This window comes from Gymnoscopelus braueri (assembly GCF_963280865.1).
Source record: "Gymnoscopelus braueri genome assembly, chromosome: 20".
In the NCBI taxonomy this organism is placed as follows: domain Eukaryota; kingdom Metazoa; phylum Chordata; class Actinopteri; order Myctophiformes; family Myctophidae; genus Gymnoscopelus; species Gymnoscopelus braueri.
Window position 1 is genome coordinate 46,343,196 of NC_137622.1, and position 18,681 is coordinate 46,361,876.

Genomic DNA, 18,681 nt, shown 5'->3' on the forward strand with positions numbered 1-18,681 from the left:
GTACTGCTGTATGGGGCTGAGACATGGACCCTCACAGTGGAGTCAGTACTGCTGTATGGAGCTGAGACATGGACCCTCACAGTGGAGTCAGTACTGCTGTATGGAGCTGTGACATGGACCCTCACAGTGGAGTCAGTACTGCTGTATGGAGCTGTGACATGGACCCTCACAGTGGAGTCAGTACTGCTGTATGGAGCTGAGACATAGACCCTCACAGTGGAGTCAGTACTGCTGTATGGAGCTGAGACATGGACCCTCACAGTGGAGTCAGTACTGCTGTATGGAGCTGTGACATGGACCCTCACAGTGGAGTCAGTACTGCTGTATGGAGCTGAGACATGGACCCTCACAGTGGAGTCAGTACTGCTGTATGAGGCTGAGACATGGACCCTCACAGTGGAGTCAGTACTGCTGTATGGAGCTGAGACATGGACCCTCACAGTGGAGTCAGTACTGCTGTATGGAGCTGAGACATGGACCCTCACAGCACAAAGGGCCCTGGATGGAGTCTACACAAGAATGCTATGAATGGCACTAGGTGTCACAGTGACCGACCACATCAGAAACGTGGTCGTCTACAGGGACCTACAGTACCACGGGTCACAGACAAGGTCAGAGAGAGAAGGATGAGGCTGGCCTCTGCGTCAGGTACCTGGAACTAGAGGCAAGCAAACTGACACTATGGAGTTAACCCAGGACAAACTGACACTATGGAGTTAACCCAGGACAAACTGACACTATGGAGTTAACCCAGGACAAACTGACACTATGGAGTTAACCCAGGACAAACTGACACTATGGAGTTAACCCAGGACAAACTGACACTATGGAGTTAACCCAGGACAAACTGACACTATGGAGTTAACCCAGGACAAAGCTCTGTCTGGGGGTCCTAAACTGACCTCTGGCTGCATCTCTGCTGTCACCTACCTCGAGTCGGGACTCTCAGGATTGATATGGACTGTATATTTGCTTTGTATTATGTGAATTAATCCTATTAAAACGCACTATTATATATATATATATATATATATATATATATATATATATATATATATATATATATATATATATATATATATATATATATATTAATCTTATTAAAACGCACTATAATGTATAGTAATGGTGGATGAAATGTCTCCAGCTGCATATATTATATCACTTTTAAATGTTCCCATAAAATGAAATTATTTATCTTATCTTTAAATGTATGATTATCTGTATTTTTTTTCCTAATATATATTTTTATAACATAGTATAACATCCTGGAATAGTTATGTTTGAAAGTATTGGAGTTTTAATTGTGATTCTTACTAAATAATACATTTATTCATCAGGTTATGAAATGAATGATTTCATTGTGTCACTTTGACTGACTTGCTGTAAATGAGTAAATTGAGAGCATGGTCTAAAATCTACTGTTTTTGCATTATTTTGCATTTATCACGGCAGTGGTTCTCAAAATGGAGTCCAGGGACCCCCAGGGGTCCTTGAGGGAGTTCCAGGGGGTCCCCACGGTGTATTATAACTCTATGGGTCCCCCGCTAAATTAGTTAATAGCATAAAATCTATATCTATATATATATATACATAATGTCTCTCATATTCATTCATAGAACAACTAGTTTACAGTGGTGTAAAGTAACTAAGTACATTTACTCAAGTACAGTACTTAAGTACAATTTTGGAGTATTTTTACTTTAATGGAGTATGTCCAATTTTCTGTACTTCTACTCCACTACATCTCAGAGGCAAATATTGTACTTTTATTCCACTTAAAATTATTTGAAAACTTTGGTTACTTTGCAGATATAAATTATTAAATTATAAAACATACATTAACCACTTTAGCCCTATTTTATACATAGGCTATTTGAAGATAGCAGATCTACAAGCTCACAATAGATCTGCACATTTTGATACCAATACTTTTGTACTTTTACTCAAGTACATTTTTAATTCTGGACTTTAACTTGTAACGGAGTACTTCTACATTGCAGTATTGATACTTTTACTTAAGTCAAATATCTGAGTACTTCTTCCACCACTGCTTCACATCCATTTATTTAAAGTTACTTTTCCATTTGGTATATTTGTGCACCATCGTATGACGGTGTCGAGCGCCCAAAATAGCCGTCTCTTCTTTGACACTCAGAAAGGACAACGGCTCAGTGTCGCCCTCCTGTGGTTCATCGTTGCCTCCACACTCTGTGCTTCGAGCAGCATTGTGATGCAAAATGTGTTAAAAAGTGGCTAATAGCGCCCTCTGGTGGGTGATCTACCAAGTGTAGGTTCATGCTATTATCAGGTGTTTTACATGTTTTATTGTTGTATTAAAAGATAGAAGATTATTTAACACAACTGTCGATTGAAATAAATAAAGTTTTACAACAAATACGGGACTTGTTTTTAGTTAAATTACTTGAGAAGCTAGCCGGCTAGCTGGCTAGGTGGCTAGCCGGCTAGGCTAGCGGATGTAAACACAGTCACATTTTAAGATAGGGATTTCCGGTATGACAAGTTGAAATCGGTGACCTATTGAATTCTGTGACTGGGTACTACTGCGGCTGCGCGTTGCCGAAAATAGCCGATCTACGAGCTCGGCTGTTTTCGGCGCGCGTCACCGTCGTACGGCTAAAATATAAACTAACCTTTGTGAGGACTGAGCATGCGCAGTTTGTGCTAGCTTTAGCCATTGTTAGCTTTATTTTATCTTCATGCTATCATTAGGTACTTTACATGTTTTATTGTTGTATTAAAAGATAGAAGATTATTTAACACAACTGTCGATTGAAATAAAGAAAGTTTTACAACAAATACAGGACTTGTTTATAGTTAAAACACTTGAGAAGCTAGCCCGCTAGCTAACTGGCTAGGTGGCTAACTGGCTAGCGGATGTAAACACAGTCACATTTTAAGACAGAGATTTCCGGTGTGACAAGTTGAAATTGGTGACCTATTGAATTCTGTGACTGGGTACTACTGCGGCTGCGCGTTGCCGAAAATAGCCGATCTACAAGCTCGGCTCTTTTCGGCGCGCGTCACCGTCGTACGGCTAAAATATAAACCGAAATGTGTGAGGACTGAGCATGCGCAGTTTGCGATAGCTTTAGCCATTGTTAGCTTTATTTTATCTTCATGTTGTTATCAGGTGTTTTACATGTTTTATTGTTGTATTAAAATATAGAAGATTATTTAACACAACTGTCGATTGAAATAAAGAAAGTTTTACAACAAATACGGGACTTGTTTTTAGTTATATTACTTGAGAAGATAGCCGGCTAGCTGGCTAGCTGGCTGGCCTGGCTAGGTGGCTAGCCAGCTAGGCTAGCGGATGTAAACACAGTCACATTTTAAGACAGAGATTTCCGGTGTGACAAGTTGAAATTGGTGACCTATTGAATTCTGTGACTGGGTACTACTGCGGCTGCGCGTTCCCGAAAATAGCCGATCTACGAGCTCGGCTGTTTTCGGCGCGCGTCACCGTCGTATGGCTAAAATATAAACTAACCTTTGTGAGGACTGAGCATGCGCAGTTTGTGCTAGCTTTAGCCATTGTTAGCTTTATTTTATCTTCATGCTATTATTAGGTGCTTTACATGTTTTATTGTTGTATTAAAAGATAGAAGATTATTTAACACAACTGTCGATTGAAATAAAGAAAGTTTTACAACAAATACAGGACTTGTTTTTAGTTAAAACACTTGAGAAGCTAGCCCGCTAGCTAACTGGCTAGCTGGCTAGTTGGCTAGCGGATGTAAACACAGTCACATTTTCAAATAGAGATTTCCGGTGTTACAAGTTGAAATTGGTGACCTATTGAATTCTGTGACTGTGTACTGCGGCTGCGCCGTCGACGAAAATAGCCGATCTACAAGCTCTCAACATCGGCTCTTTTCGGCGCGCGTCACCGTCGTACGGCTAAAATATAAACCTATAAATATAAATATATATGAGGTCACCCACCAGAGGGCGCTATTATCCACTTTTTAACACATTTTGCATCCAGACCCTATTGTCACAATGCGACTCAAAGCACAGAGTGTGGAGGCAACGATGAACCACATGAGGGCGACACTGAGCCGTTGTCCTTTCTGAGTGTCAAAGAAGAGACACCAAGCGAGCTATTTCTGATGAAAATAATAGCAAACCCACAACGCGTCGCATCCGCAACGTGTTGTGGGCTTGTAGATCTGCTATTTTGGGCTCTCAACACCGTTATACGACGGTGCACAAATGTACCGAATGGAAAAGTAACTTTTAAAGAATGGATGTGAAGTAAACTAGCATGAATGAATTTTATTTAAATATTTATACATATAAACCATGAATGAAACGTCATCTTATTATATAAACTACAGCATCTGGTTTAAACATTTTAATAACTTTTATTAATCTGATGTTTATTAAAATGTTGGATTTACTTGGCCCGCTATTTTCCTCCTGATATTATTGTTATTGTAATAATAATTATAATAGTTATAGTTTTAGGCACAAACAGCAAACAGTGTAACTTTCTGAGTAATATCAATGTGATTCTGGTCATATATATATATATATATATATATATATATATATATATATATATATATATATATATATATAATCTTATTGAAACATAATATGGGCTCCAGTAGTAGATAAATAGGTCTGATGTGTACAGGCATGCGCATGTATATTATTATTTTTTTTTTTTTATTTGTAGAAGTGATTCTACAAATAGGCGTAGATATAAGCCTCATCTATGTTTAGTTCTCTATTAGCCCTATCTATCTATCTATTATTATTTTGAACTAAACAAAAGGTGCAATAGCAGAAAGATGAGGCATGTTAATGTTAAGTTGAGTTAATTCTACATTGTATTATTACATTATGGACCAGAACCATTTTAATAGGGAGACTAAAAAGTGCAATAATAATAAACACCGAAATAATAGCGATGTTTTTAGGCGATCTAAAAGAAAGAACTAGGAGTGCCAGCCAACCTAAACGTTTATGTAATAAGTATGAAAATAATGATTGCGCGACGCATGGTCTTGATACAGTATATAACAGTTATATATATATGTATTATATATATATGTATATAACAGTTATATATAACTCATAGAGGTTTAATATAATGATATAGATATATAACTGCATTAGCCTATGTTCTCATAGAGGCCGGCCGTGGGGGCGTGCTTCAGGACACTCGCTGTCACTCTAGCCTGGGCACCATTCCTTTTCGGGTATATGATCCGGTCAGGAGCGGAAGTTAAAAAAATAAAAAGTGGCCGGATGGGCAGAACCGGAAACACGTCTCACCCCAAAATAGGTCTGATAATAAAATCGTTGATGCGGCATAGTTTCGCTTATTTTTTAAAATGTAAATGTGCGTGCACTATCCGGAGACTATTTAGCGTCTGTATTATCCCACGGGGAAATTCTATTCCATTTAAATAGGGATTGGGGAACCAAAACAAAGCGGCACCGCAAAACCGGATGGGCAGAATCCGGAAACAGGATTATTTTTTCCTTTTTTTTCCAGTAGGCGTGGCCTAGACCGGATCATATGGGTCTTTAGTACCAGGCTTTCCTCCGAGGTGGAAAGACTGGTGATGCGAGGTTACTGTCACTCAAGCGTTCAAGGGGCGCGGCCTTGGACCAGAGTGGGTGGAGTCCTGAAGCACGCTACCAGCGTCACACACACACACACACACACACACACACACACACACACACACACACACACACACACACACACACACACACACACACACACACACACACACACACACACACACACACACACACACACACATCGTTTCCGTTTCCGCTCCAGAACCAGACCGGATGTTATCCCAGTCTAAGAGGAGAAAACTAGCGTTGCCAAGTCTGCTTATTGTAAGCGAATTTGGGCTTGTTCTTCTGTAAAGTTGCTTGATGTAAATATTGGTAGTCATGGGTTGTGGTTTATTTGGTCTGGTTTCTAAAGTGTAGTTGTTTATGTGGTCTTGGGAGTTGGGACCCCCCAAATTAATCATATTTGAACTGGAGACCCCTCCCCAAATAATCATATTTGAACTGGAGACCCCTCAAAATAATCATATCTGAACTGGGGACCCCTCACACTGAAAAAAAACTGTACTTTCCTGTGCTATAATAAAGTATTCAATCAATCAAAGCACTTGGAATTGTATGAGTTGAGGCATTACATTTAGTTTGACTCGTGAAAATAGTAGATCTACAAGCTCACAACGCGGCGTTGAGAGGACCCCCCTCCCCCCCAAATCATCTGGGGACCCGGACCCCCCTGTGGGTCCTCCCGACCCCCAGTTTAGGAACCACTAGCCGCTTTTTTCTGGCTTTATTTTCTGAGACCTGTTCCGCGTGTTTCTCTCACGACCAAAAAACCTGGCAACCCCGGAGGAGGAACCGTCCCAGCATGCAGTGCGGTTTGTAGCGGCAATGAAAGGACGACGCAGCGCGTGCGATTCATTCTATAACTTAACCCTTTAAAACCTCTAAAACATTCATAAACACTTTAGTTACAAACACGTTATTAAGCGTTAATTCATCTAATTAACTAAAGCGGTTCAAACAGGATCTTAAAGCGGAGAGAAGAAGAAGAACAACATGTCTTTAGTTTGTGCCAGTAAGTATGTTAGCTCTGAGGCTAATGCTGTTAGCATCATGTGTTCCAAACATTACACAGGGGGTCCGGGACCCCTAGGGGCCCAGGGGGTCCTCAGAGTTACTACAGGGGGTCCGGGACCCCTAGGGGCCCAGGGGGTCCTCAGAGTTACTACAGGGGGTCCGGGACCCCTAGGGGGTCCTCAGAGCTACTACAGGGGGTCCGGGACCCCTAGGGGGTCCTCAGAGCTACTACAGGGGGTCCGGGACCCCTAGGGGCCCAGGGGGTCCTCAGAGCTACTATAGGGGGTCCTCAGACCTACCACAGGGGGTCCGCCAAATCTTTGTGTGATATGATTATTATGTTTTAAACCTTTTTAACCCTTAGCTTGCTTCATCTCTGTCTCAGTTAGGGGGTCCCTGCTTCATCTCTGTCTCAGCTAAGGGGTCCCTGCTTCATCTCTGTCTCAGTTAGGGGGTCCCTGCTTCATCTCTGTCAGTTAGGGGGTCCCTGCTTCATCTCTGTCTCAGTTAGGGGGTCCCTGCTTCATCTCTCTCTCAGCTAAGGGGTCCCTGCTTCATCTCTGTCTCAGCTAAGGGGTCCCTGCTTCATCTCTGTCTCAGCTAAGGGGTCCCTGCTTCATCTCTCTCTCAGCTAAGGGGTCCCTGCTTCATCTCTCTCAGCTAAGGGGTCCCTGCTTCATCTCTCTCTCAGCTAAGGGGTCCCTGCTTCATCTCTGTCTCAGTTAGGGGGTCCCTGCTTCATCTCTCTCAGCTAAGGGGTCCCTGCTTCATCTCTCTCTCAGCTAAGGGGTCCCTGCTTCATCTCTCTCTCAGCTAAGGGGTCCCTGCTTCATCTCTGTCTCAGTTAAGGGGTCCCTGCTTCATCTCTGTCTCAGCTAAGGGGTCCCTGCTTCATCTCTGTCTCAGTTAGGGGGTCCCTGCTTCATCTCTGTCTCAGCTAAGGGGTCCCTGCTTCATCTCTGTCTCAGTTAAGGGGTCCCTGCTTCATCTCTGTCTCAGCTAAGGGGTCCCTGCTTCATCTCTGTCTCAGTTAGGGGGTCCCTGCTTCATCTCTGTCAGTTAGGGGGTCCCTGCTTCATCTCTGTCTCAGTTAGGGGGTCCCTGCTTCATCTCTCTCAGCTAAGGGGTCCCTGCTTCATCTCTGTCTCAGCTAAGGGGTCCCTGCTTCATCTCTCTCAGCTAAGGGGTCCCTGCTTCATCTCTGTCTCAGCTAAGGGGTCCCTGCTTCATCTCTCTCAGCTAAGGGGTCCCTGCTTCATCTCTCTCTCAGCTAAGGGGTCCCTGCTTCATCTCTGTCTCAGCTAAGGGGTCCCTGCTTCATCTCTGTCTCAGCTAAGGGGTCCCTGCTTCATCTCTGTCTCAGCTAAGGGGTCCCTGCTTCATCTCTGTCTCAGCTAAGGGGTCCCTGCTTCATCTCTCTCAGCTAAGGGGTCCCTGCTTCATCTCTCTCAGCTAAGGGGTCCCTGCTTCATCTCTGTCTCAGCTAAAGGGGGTCCTTGGCCTGAACACGTTGAAGACCCCTGTATTATATTGTTTAATTATCATAATGTGGACTTTGTTAAACTTTCAGACGAGTCTTAACGAGCTTTAATAGGCTTCAGCTGGATAGATGAGAAGACGTCTGTATAGACACATGAATTAAACCAGCGGTGTGGAATGGATGGCTGATATCATGATCACAACGTCTTTTAGAGTTGTTGTTGGAAGCTGTTTACAGCATTAAGGACTTTTCAGATGGCACCTAATAATTTATTTGGAATAAGAGGCAACCCTGCAGGTATGAGCAGCTACTGTCTGTATGAGAGAAGTGCGCGCACACGCACACGCATCGCATCGCATCGCATGCACACACTAGTCTACAACATCTTTTGCATGGACCGTATGAGAAGCCTGGTGACGCACTTACTGCCTTTAAATTCCCCGTAATTGACGAACCGACAGTCACTACATTGACTAGGCGAGCATTATGGAATATAATATATTCCATATTATATAGATATTAAATATATATCCTTATATTTCAAAGGTAATCAGCACCATCTGTGGGCTTCTCTTGCTAATGTTTACTGAGTCGACTCACACGACTTTGATCATCATGCTGTTGCTGCGCAGTGCCAACGCAGTTTACATTTGACCGGCATACAATCTGAATTTATCACAGTGACCGGCCGAGCACCGATCCAGCCGGTTGGACCTAAAACCGGCTTTTTTAATCGGCGGCAGATTAATCGGTGCATCTCTAGTTTATTAACTTCATTAACAGGTTATTAACTAGAAAATGTGCTCCTCGGAGCACAAGTCTCCGCCAGCAGACTATAGCAATTATATTATCATAGCAATAACTAATGAGATACAGTAGAGTAAAATATATATACTGTAGTTAAATAAAAAGGTGTATGTTAAAGAAATATTTATTTAAAAAAAAATGATTTAAAAATCATATTTTGGGTATTGGGTCGAGTAATAAGTTGTTAGCCCAAGCTTGTGTAGGGAGTTTCCCAAGTTTAATGGCCCGATGACACGTGTGGCACATCCAAGTGTTGTTTTGCTTGATTGCAGTTGGGTTTTTGCCTAGGAGACTTACAATATCTATCGTTCCTGTATAATTTCCAGGTTTAAACTCTGCCACTGATTCTCTGTAGAGCATTCGTTCACAGGAACCACAGACATAATTGGGTCCACTTTCGGACATCTTCTTTAAGAATGCGAGAGCAGCTTCATTAACTTCTAATTCTTGTGATCTGTATCGTTTCTTCTTACTCGTGTTATGTGCTTGTTGATGTTGTCTTTCATTATTTAAATACTCTGACCAGTTCCTTTTTTTCCTTTCGATGTTCTCTTCAGACTCTTCTACTTTTTCTTCCAGAGATTGTAGCAATCTTTGCTGTGTCATTTTGTAAGCATTCATGGCTAGTCTTCGTCTTTTGTCATTTAGCGATTTTTTGTCTCTGATTAATTTCATTCTTTCTTTATGATTCTTAGCTCTGTTTAATTGAAGCAATGCTTTGTTTACATTGAAGCAATCTATCATATGGGAGTCGTCATAATTGACTGGTTTGTTCAAATACTTCTTCTTCATCTTCATTGTCTTGAACAGTTTCAGCAGTTGATTGGTGTGTTTGATCAGCTTTGGCCTTCTGCGCCTTTGTTTGACCAATGTTAGGTGTTCTCAGAGGGACACACACACGCACGGACGGGTGATTTGGACTAGAAGATACTGTTCCAATCAAGACTGATTGATCCTGTCTTACCTCGCTTCAAAAACGTAAACGTTTTTTTGAAGTGACACACCTATTTATAGAATTGTATTTCGTCATGCATTCCTCTAGCCAATCAAAGGCATTGGTGTCAACATATTAATACGTATTAAGATTTCGGTCTTGTTGTGGGATCAATTCAACTCTAGTCCTCTTCTGTGTTACTGTTGTAGATGAGTATGCTTTCTTAGCTTTGGCCTTCTGCGCCTTTGCTTGACCAATGTCAGGTGTTCTCAAAGGGACACACACACGCACGGACGGGTGATTTGGACTAGAAGATACTGTTCCAATCAAGACTGATTGATCCTGTCTTACCTCGCTTCAAAAACGTAAACGGCTTTTTGAAGTGACACACCTTTTTATTATAGGATTGTATTTCGTCATGCGTCCCTCTAGCCAATCAGAGACATTGATGTCAACATATTGACACGTATTAAGAGTTCGGCTTTGTTGTGGGATCATTTCAACTCTAGTCCTCTTCTACGTTACAATTGTAGATGAGTATGCTTTCTTAGCTTTGGCCTTCTGCGCCTTTGCTTGACCAATGTTAGGTGTTCTCAGAGGGAAACACACACGCACAGACGGGTGACTTGGACTTACTGAAGGTACTGTTCCAATCAAGTCTGATTGATCCTGTTTTACCTCACTTCAAAAAGTAGGGGCTTTTTGAAGTGACACACCTATTTATAGAATTTTATTTCGTCACGCGTCCCTCTAGCCAATCAGAGGCATTGGTGTCAACAACTTGACACGTGTCATGTGGAGCTTGCCCAATGTTAGCTTGGCTAACAATGTTTGCTCACACAAAGCGAAAACATATTCTCCACCTTCGGCGGAGACAATGAGTGCTTATGTGTTTATTAATGAGTGTTTCTGTGTGTTTATTAATGAGTGTTTCTATGTGTTTATCTCCAGTCTCTAACGAGGTCCCAGAACACCCCTGTGTGTCTCCAGTCTCCAACCAGGTGTTTGAACGCAGACTGATAGAGAAATACATCATAGAGAATGGAACTGACCCTATGAATGGACAACCTCTGTCTGAGGAGCAGCTTATTGATATTAAAGGTATTTAATATTATTATTATTATTATGAATGGACAACCTCTGTCTGAGGAGCAGCTTATTGATATTAAAGGTATTTAATATTATTATTATTATTATGAATGGACAACCTCTGTCTGAGGAGCAGCTTATTGATATTAAAGGTATTTATTATTATTATTATTATTATTATTATGAATGGACAACCTCTGTCTGAGGAGCAGCTTATTGATATTAAAGGTATTTAATATTATTATTATTATTATTATGAATGGACAACCTCTGTCTGAGGAGCAGCTTATTGATATTAAAGGTATTTAATATTATTATTATTATTATGAATGGACAACCTCTGTCTGAGGAGCAGCTTATTGATATTAAAGGTATTTATTATTATTATTATTATTATTATTATGAATGGACAACCTCTGTCTGAGGAGCAGCTTATTGATATTAAAGGTATTTAATATTATTATTATTATTATTATTATGAACGGACAACCTCTGTCTGAGGAGCAGCTTATTGATATTAAAGGTATTTAATATTATTATTATTATTATTATGAATGGACAACCTCTGTCTGAGGAGCAGCTTATTGATATTAAAGGTATTTAATATTATTATTATTATTATTATGAATGGACAACCTCTGTCTGAGGAGCAGCTTATTGATATTAAAGGTATTTAATATTATTATTATTATTATTATTATGAACGGACAACCTCTGTCTGAGGAGCAGCTTATTGATATTAAAGGTATTTAATATTATTATTATTATTATTATTATGAACGGACAACCTCTGTCTGAGGAGCAGCTTATTGATATTAAAGGTATTTAATATTATTATTATTATTATGAATGGACAACCTCTGTCTGAGGAGCAGCTTATTGATATTAAAGGTATTTATTAATATTATTATTATTATTATGAATGGACAAATAATGTATTTACATTTTAAGTCTGATTTATGCTTGTATCACTGAGAGAAGTCCTGCAGGCGCATTCACGTTGGCTCTGGGTTTAATATTAATGTGTGAATGTCCTGCATTAATACTTATTATATGCATTATAAGTGCTGAACCTGTTCATAACATAGCAGGATAAAGTAGCATGTGTCCCGTGGACGCTGTGATGGTTTGTTTAATGCGTCCTTTCTTAAAAATGTTTATCAGAGACACAAGACTATGAACATCACTGTATAAACACAGACTATGAACATCACTGTATAAACACAGACTATAAGTATCACTGTATAAACACAGACTATAAGTATCACTGTATAAACACAGACTATAAGTATCACTGTATAAACACAGACTATAAGTATCACTGTATAAACACAGACTATAAGTATCACTGTATAAACACAGACTATAAGTATCACTGTATAAACACAGACTATAAGTATCACTGTATAAACACAGACTATAAGTATCACTGTATAAACACAGACTATAAGTATCACTGTATAAACACAGACTATAAGTATCACTGTATAAACACAGGACCATGAGCATCACTGTATAAACACTGACTATAAGTATCACTGTATAAACACTGACATTGTTGTTTCCTGTGTTTCCTCAGTGTCTCATCCAATCAGACCCAAGGCTCCCTCAGCCACCAGCATCCCTGCTATCCTCAAGTCCCTTCAGGATGAGTGGGTGAGTGTTGACTTTTATTCTGAAAGCCCAAAATGATTTCACAGGTGTGTTGTGATTGGTGTCGGGTAATGGATCAAATAGGACTCTCACCCACACGTTGTCACGCTTTGATGCTGGGTCCTAAATGACCGGGCTGCCACACAGACACGCGTGTGCGTGTGTGTGTGTGTGGGGGGGGGGGGGGGGGTGGTCGGCACTCATCAGCAGTAACTCCACACATGCACAGTTTGATCATCCCATAGCTTGCGATGCTGTAACCATGACGACAGATGATCTCACAGGCCGAACTCTGAATCTCTCACAGAAACACTGATAAACAGCTTATATTTTGGGAAAGACAAAAACAGACGTGTTGTTTGTGCTTAATTATGATAATGTCTGTGTGCAAGTTCTGCTCAATTACTGGACCCACTGAGGAGAAGGTTTCCTTATTATATACAGGTCCCCTGTATATAGTACGACGTATATAAATGGATATCATGTTGTTTTCCACGATGTGGTGGTGCTTCACGCTGTTCTTTACTAGTTAAATAAAGCTTATATATAATGTTTACATGTATTGTATAACATGTTTATATTAGTTAAATAAAGGTTATATAACATGTTTATACTAGTTAAATAAAGGTTATATAACATGTTTATACTAGTTAAATAAAGGTTAAATAACATGTTTATACTAGTTAAATAAAGCTTATACAACATGTTTATACTAGTTAAATAAAGCTTGTATATAATGTTTACATGTATTATATAACATTTTTTGTACTAGTTAAATAAAGGTTATATGTGTAATATAATGTTTTCCAGGATGTGGCGATGCTTCACGCTGTTCTTTACTAGTTAAATAAAGCTTATATATAATGTTTATACTAGTTAAATAAAGCTTATATATGTAATATAATGTGTTCCAGGATGCAGTGATGCTGCACAGCTTCACGCTGCGCCAGCAGCTGCAGACGACCCGTCAGGAGTTATCTCATGCTCTGTACCAACATGATGCAGCCTGCAGGGTCATCGCTAGACTCACCAAGGAGGTGGCAGCCGCCAGAGAGGGTAAGATCACCTTCATATGCAGTCTGCTCCATTAGGGGGCGCCAGAGAGGGTAAGATCACCTTCATATGCAGTCTGCTCCATTAGGGGGCGCCAGAGAGGGTAAGATCACCTTCATATGCAGTCTGCTCCATTAGGGGGCGCCAGAGAGAGTAAGATCACCTTCATATGCAGTCTGCTCCATTAGGGGGCGCCAGAGAGGGTAAGATCACCTTCATATGCAGTCTGTTACGTTTTTATTTAGTTTTCGTCATAGTTTTAGTCGACGAAATTGTTCTACTGTGTTGATCCATTCTACAGCTCTATATTAAACATGTTCTACTGTGTTCTACAGCTCTATATTAAACATGTTCTACTGTGTTCTACAGCTCTATATTAAACATGTTCTATTTCATTCCTTCTGAGCGCCAGAGGCAGTGTTTTCAACACCTGGACATTATGCGCGAGCGCACGATGGATATTCAGGTGTTGAAAACACTGCCTCTGGCGGTCATCCGGAATTCATAGAACCTTATTATATGCATAACTCTCATTCTACTTGATCCATTCTACAGCTCTATATTAAACATGTTCTACAGCTCTATATTAAACATGTTCTACAGCTCTATATTAAACATGTTCTACAGCTCTATATTAAACATGTTCTACTGTGTTCTACAGCTCTATATTAAACATGTTCTACAGCTCTATATTAAACATGTTCTACAGCTCTATATTAAACATGTTCTACAGCTCTATATTAAACATATCATGATACAGGTCTATATTAAACATGTTCTACAGCTCTATATTAAACATGTTCTACAGCTCTATATTAAACATGTTCTACAGCTCTATATTAAACATGTTCTACTGTGTTCTACAGCTCTTGCTACGCTGAAGCCTCAGGCAGGACTGATCGCACCCCAGGCTGTTCCCGCCTCCCAGCCCGCTGCAGTGGTGAGTTAATGCTGTCAATCAAAGCTGTTAATACTGTCAATCAGAGCTGTGAGCATAATGTCATTAGATCATAATACTGATGTCATCATAAAAGTCACATAATGGTCCATACATGGTCCAGATGGACACATGGTCCAGATGGACACATGGTTCAGATGGACACATGGTCCAGATGGACAGTGGACACATGGTTCAGATGGACACATGGTTCAGATGGACACATGGTCCAGATGGACACATGGTTCAGATGGACACATGGTTCAGATGGTTCAGATGGACACATGGTTCAGATGGACACATGGTCCAGATGGACACATGGTTCAGATGGACACATGGTTCAGATGGACACATGGTCCAGATGGACACATGGTTCAGATGGACACATGGTCCAGATGGACACATGGTCCAGATGGACACATGGTTCAGATGGACACATGGTCCAGATGGACACATGGTCCAGATGGACACATGGTTCAGATGGACACATGGTCCAGATGGACACATGGTTCAGATGGTCCAGATGGACACATGGTCCAGATGGACACATGGTTCAGATGGTCCAGATGGACACATGGTCCAGATGGACACATGGTCCAGATGGACAGTGGACACATGGTTCAGATGGACACATGGTTCAGATGGACACATGGTCCAGATGGACACATGGTTCAGATGGACACATGGTCCAGATGGACACATGGTTCAGATGGACACATGGTCCATATGGACACATGGTTCAGATGGTCCAGATGGACACATGGTTCAGATGGACACATGGTTCAGATGGACACATGGTTCAGATGGACACATGGTCTATATGGACACATGGTTCAGATGGACACATGGTCCATATGGACACATGGTTCAGATGGACACATGGTCCAGATGGACACATGGTTCAGATGGACACATGGTTCAGATGGACACATTGTCCAGATGGACACATGGTCTATATGGACACATGGTTCAGATGGACACATGGTCCAGATGGACACATGGTCCAGATGGACACATGGTTCAGATGGACACATTGTCCAGATGGACACATGGTCCAGATGGACACATGGGTGTGGCTGTACTTGTAATGTTGCCTCCTCTCCTCCAGGGGGCCGGTGGAGAACCCATGGAGGTCAGTGAGCAGGTGGGAATGACCCCCGAGATCGTCCAGAAGGTACGTTTATTATCTTTTATTGTCTCCGCCATGTTTTGCACCCCGTCCGTCCGTCTGTCTGTGTGCAGCTAATCTCCAGCACTGTTGGCCCGGTCGCTGCAAAACTGTGCACACACACACCCTGGATGCTTCATGTTTCAGATCTGATGTTTGGCCTGTTAAAGCGCCACCAGGAGAATGATTATATTATTTATTCTATGATTGATATGATGATCAGATTCACTAGTTGTTTATTATGTTTACTACCAGCTTCATTAGTTGTTAAAGGAATACTTCTTCTATCAATTACACAGTCACCCCACAAAGCCTTGAACTGATGGAGTTGTATTCCTAAGCCTGTAACTCATTGCTTTAGGAGAGCCATTAGGTCTCCTTTCAGTTCTTAACATGTTCTTATGATCTTGTCTTTGTGTTTTTCTTCCATTTCAGCTCCAAGACAAAGCCACGGTTCTCACCACAGAGAGAAAGAAGGTAATGCTATTTGTTCAGTTGAATTATCACCTGATTAATTACCATGTTACCTCATATTATTGGAGAGCAGAGAGAACAGTGTAGAGCCTCAAAGCAACTAGGATGCAGATTAAACCAAGTAGCAAAAACACAGGAACAAATGACCAAGATATATAATAAACTAACATCAAGAAGAGTGAATGGGTGAGTCTAGACTATGAAGGACAATTGGGATTGAGTCTGCAGTTCTGACTGCAATGGAGCGTTGTCCAGGGTGTTTAGGAGAAGAGAGAAGAGTCTAGGACGTGTGGAGCGTTGTCCAGAGTGTTTTAGAGAAGAGAGAAGAGTCTAGGACGTGTGGAGTGTTGTCCAGGGTGTTTTAGAGAAGAGAGAAGAGTCTAGGACGTGTGGAGCGTTGTCCAGAGTGTTTTAGAGAAGAGAGAAGAGTCTAGGACGTGTGGAGCGTTGTCCAGGGTGTTTTAGAGAAGAGAGAAGAGTCTAGGACGTGTGGAGCGTTGTCCAATATCCAGCATTTGATTCTTAACTTTTGCTGTCAAGTCTGGATATTAAAACTTGTGTCAGTTATGTTTATATCACCAGTCAATCAATGTCATTTGAAATGTGAGTTTGCTCGCTGCCTGACGCGTGTTGTGAGCCGGGCGGGTGATTATCTCACAGCAGAACCATTTAGTATTTTGTCTGAATATTAAACAGACCGTCTGTAAAAAAGGACAGTTGGATGGGTGTGTTTTGCCACATCGTTGTTGCCTATGGGCTGCTCTGCTTCAGCTTGGCTGACGATGCATATCACACAACCTTATTCACACAGCTTCCCTGTGTTAACTCATCTCAGTGAACAGGTTGTAGGGTTGTGTTAACTCATCTCAGTGAACAGGTTGTAGGGTTGTGTTAACTCATCTCAGTGAACAGGTTGTAGGGTTGTGTTAACTCATCTCAGTGAACAGACAGGTTGTAGGGTTGTGTTAACTCATCTCAGTGAACAGACAGGTTGTAGGGTTGTGTTAACTCATCTCAGTGAACAGACAGGTTGTAGGGTTGTGTTAACTCATCTCAGTGAACAGACAGGTCGTAGGGTTGGACCAGGCTTAGAGGATATGGGGTTAGGGTGGGGGGGTCATGTCTTTGGTTGCTTTGTAGACCAACATCAGTGTTTTATACTCTGAGGGCAGTAACTGGGAGCCAATGGAGGGAGAGGAGAAGGCATGAGACATGAGAACATTTTGTGAGATTCCTGACACACATTTTATAACAAACTGTTGTTGTTTGTTTGAAAAGGCTGTAGCAGCCTTGTGTGGTGTCAAATTGGACAGTGATTTTAAGTTTGACAAACAGATTAACTCTGTTGTTAAATCCAGCTTTTATCAGCTGAGGCTCTTAGCCAAAGTCAAGTCTGCTGTAACCCTCTCTGATTTTGAACGTCTTATCCATGCTTTTATCTCAACCCGACTCGACTACTGTAATGCACTTTATGTTGGCATTAGCCAAGCCTGCTTGTCACGACTACAGTTAGTCCAAAACGCAGCCGCTCGCCTCTTAACAGGGGCACGGAAATATGATCACATCTCCCCTATTCTTGCCTCCCTACACTGGCTCCCTGTTCGTTACAGGATTCAGTTTAAGACTTTAATGTTTGTCTTTAAGTCTTTAAATGGGCTGGCACCATTATACATATCCGAACTTCTACCTCCCAATAATGGTACAAGGGTCTTGAGGTCTACTGACCAGTCACTCCTTAACACACTCACCGCCAAAGGGGAGAATTCTCCCCTTTTCAGTCAATGGTCTCAACCGCCAAAGGGGAGAATTCTCCCCTTTTAATTATTTTTTTTAATTCTGTTTTTGAATTCCTAAAATGTTTCTCAAATTTTTGAGTATACATTTATAACCCTAACCCTAACAAATTAATAAATAAAATAAATAAAAATAAAAATAAATCCGTTCACTTCAATGTTAAAATATAAAATTAAAATTAATTCACATTGTTTCTAGAAAAAAATGATTACAATTCTGGCAGTGGGTGATTTTATTATGAAAAAACTTTGGCGGTGAATGTGTTAAGGTCCCATCAACAAAGTTGAAAACACAGGGAGATAGATCATTTTCCTCCATAGCGCCCACACTGTGGAACAAGCTGCCACCCCATGTTAGAGTGTCTCAAACCCTGCCTGTGTTTAAATCACGTTTGAAAACTCACTTGTTCTCCTTGGCGTTTGATAATTCAGATTGAGAAGCTGCTGCTTCCCCAGGCATTGTGTCAATCGTTGTCTTGTTCTTTGTGTGTGTTCTTTTGTTTATTTTAGTATTTTACTGAGTGTACAGCACTTTGGTTCAACACCGTTGTTTTTAAATTGGATTAGATTGGATTGGAACTGTTGTTGTTTGTTGTTATTCATACAGAGAGGAAAGACACATTGTATAACAAAGTGTTGTTGTTTGTTGTG

General features: G+C 41.1%; 1 protein-coding gene across 2 annotated transcripts in view; it reads left to right on the forward strand.

Annotated features, from left to right (window-relative positions):
- Positions 1-6,437: 6,437 nt before the first annotated feature.
- prpf19 (pre-mRNA processing factor 19) overlaps positions 6,438-18,681 on the forward strand; it is a 28,004-nt gene continuing 15,760 nt past the window's right edge. The window contains exons 1-7 of one of the 2 annotated variants that reach the window (XM_080416457.1): positions 6,438-6,640; positions 10,815-10,964; positions 12,532-12,608; positions 13,520-13,661; positions 14,525-14,598; positions 15,704-15,769; positions 16,199-16,240. In XM_080416457.1, coding sequence (XP_080272583.1) covers positions 6,622-6,640; positions 10,815-10,964; positions 12,532-12,608; positions 13,520-13,661; positions 14,525-14,598; positions 15,704-15,769; positions 16,199-16,240 — 570 coding nt within the window. In that variant the 5' untranslated portion in view covers positions 6,438-6,621. Of the gene's footprint in view, positions 6,641-10,814; positions 10,965-11,802; positions 11,844-12,531; positions 12,609-13,519; positions 13,662-14,524; positions 14,599-15,703; positions 15,770-16,198; positions 16,241-18,681 lie in introns of those variants that run through there. The other variant, XM_080416458.1, reaches the window with a different exon arrangement.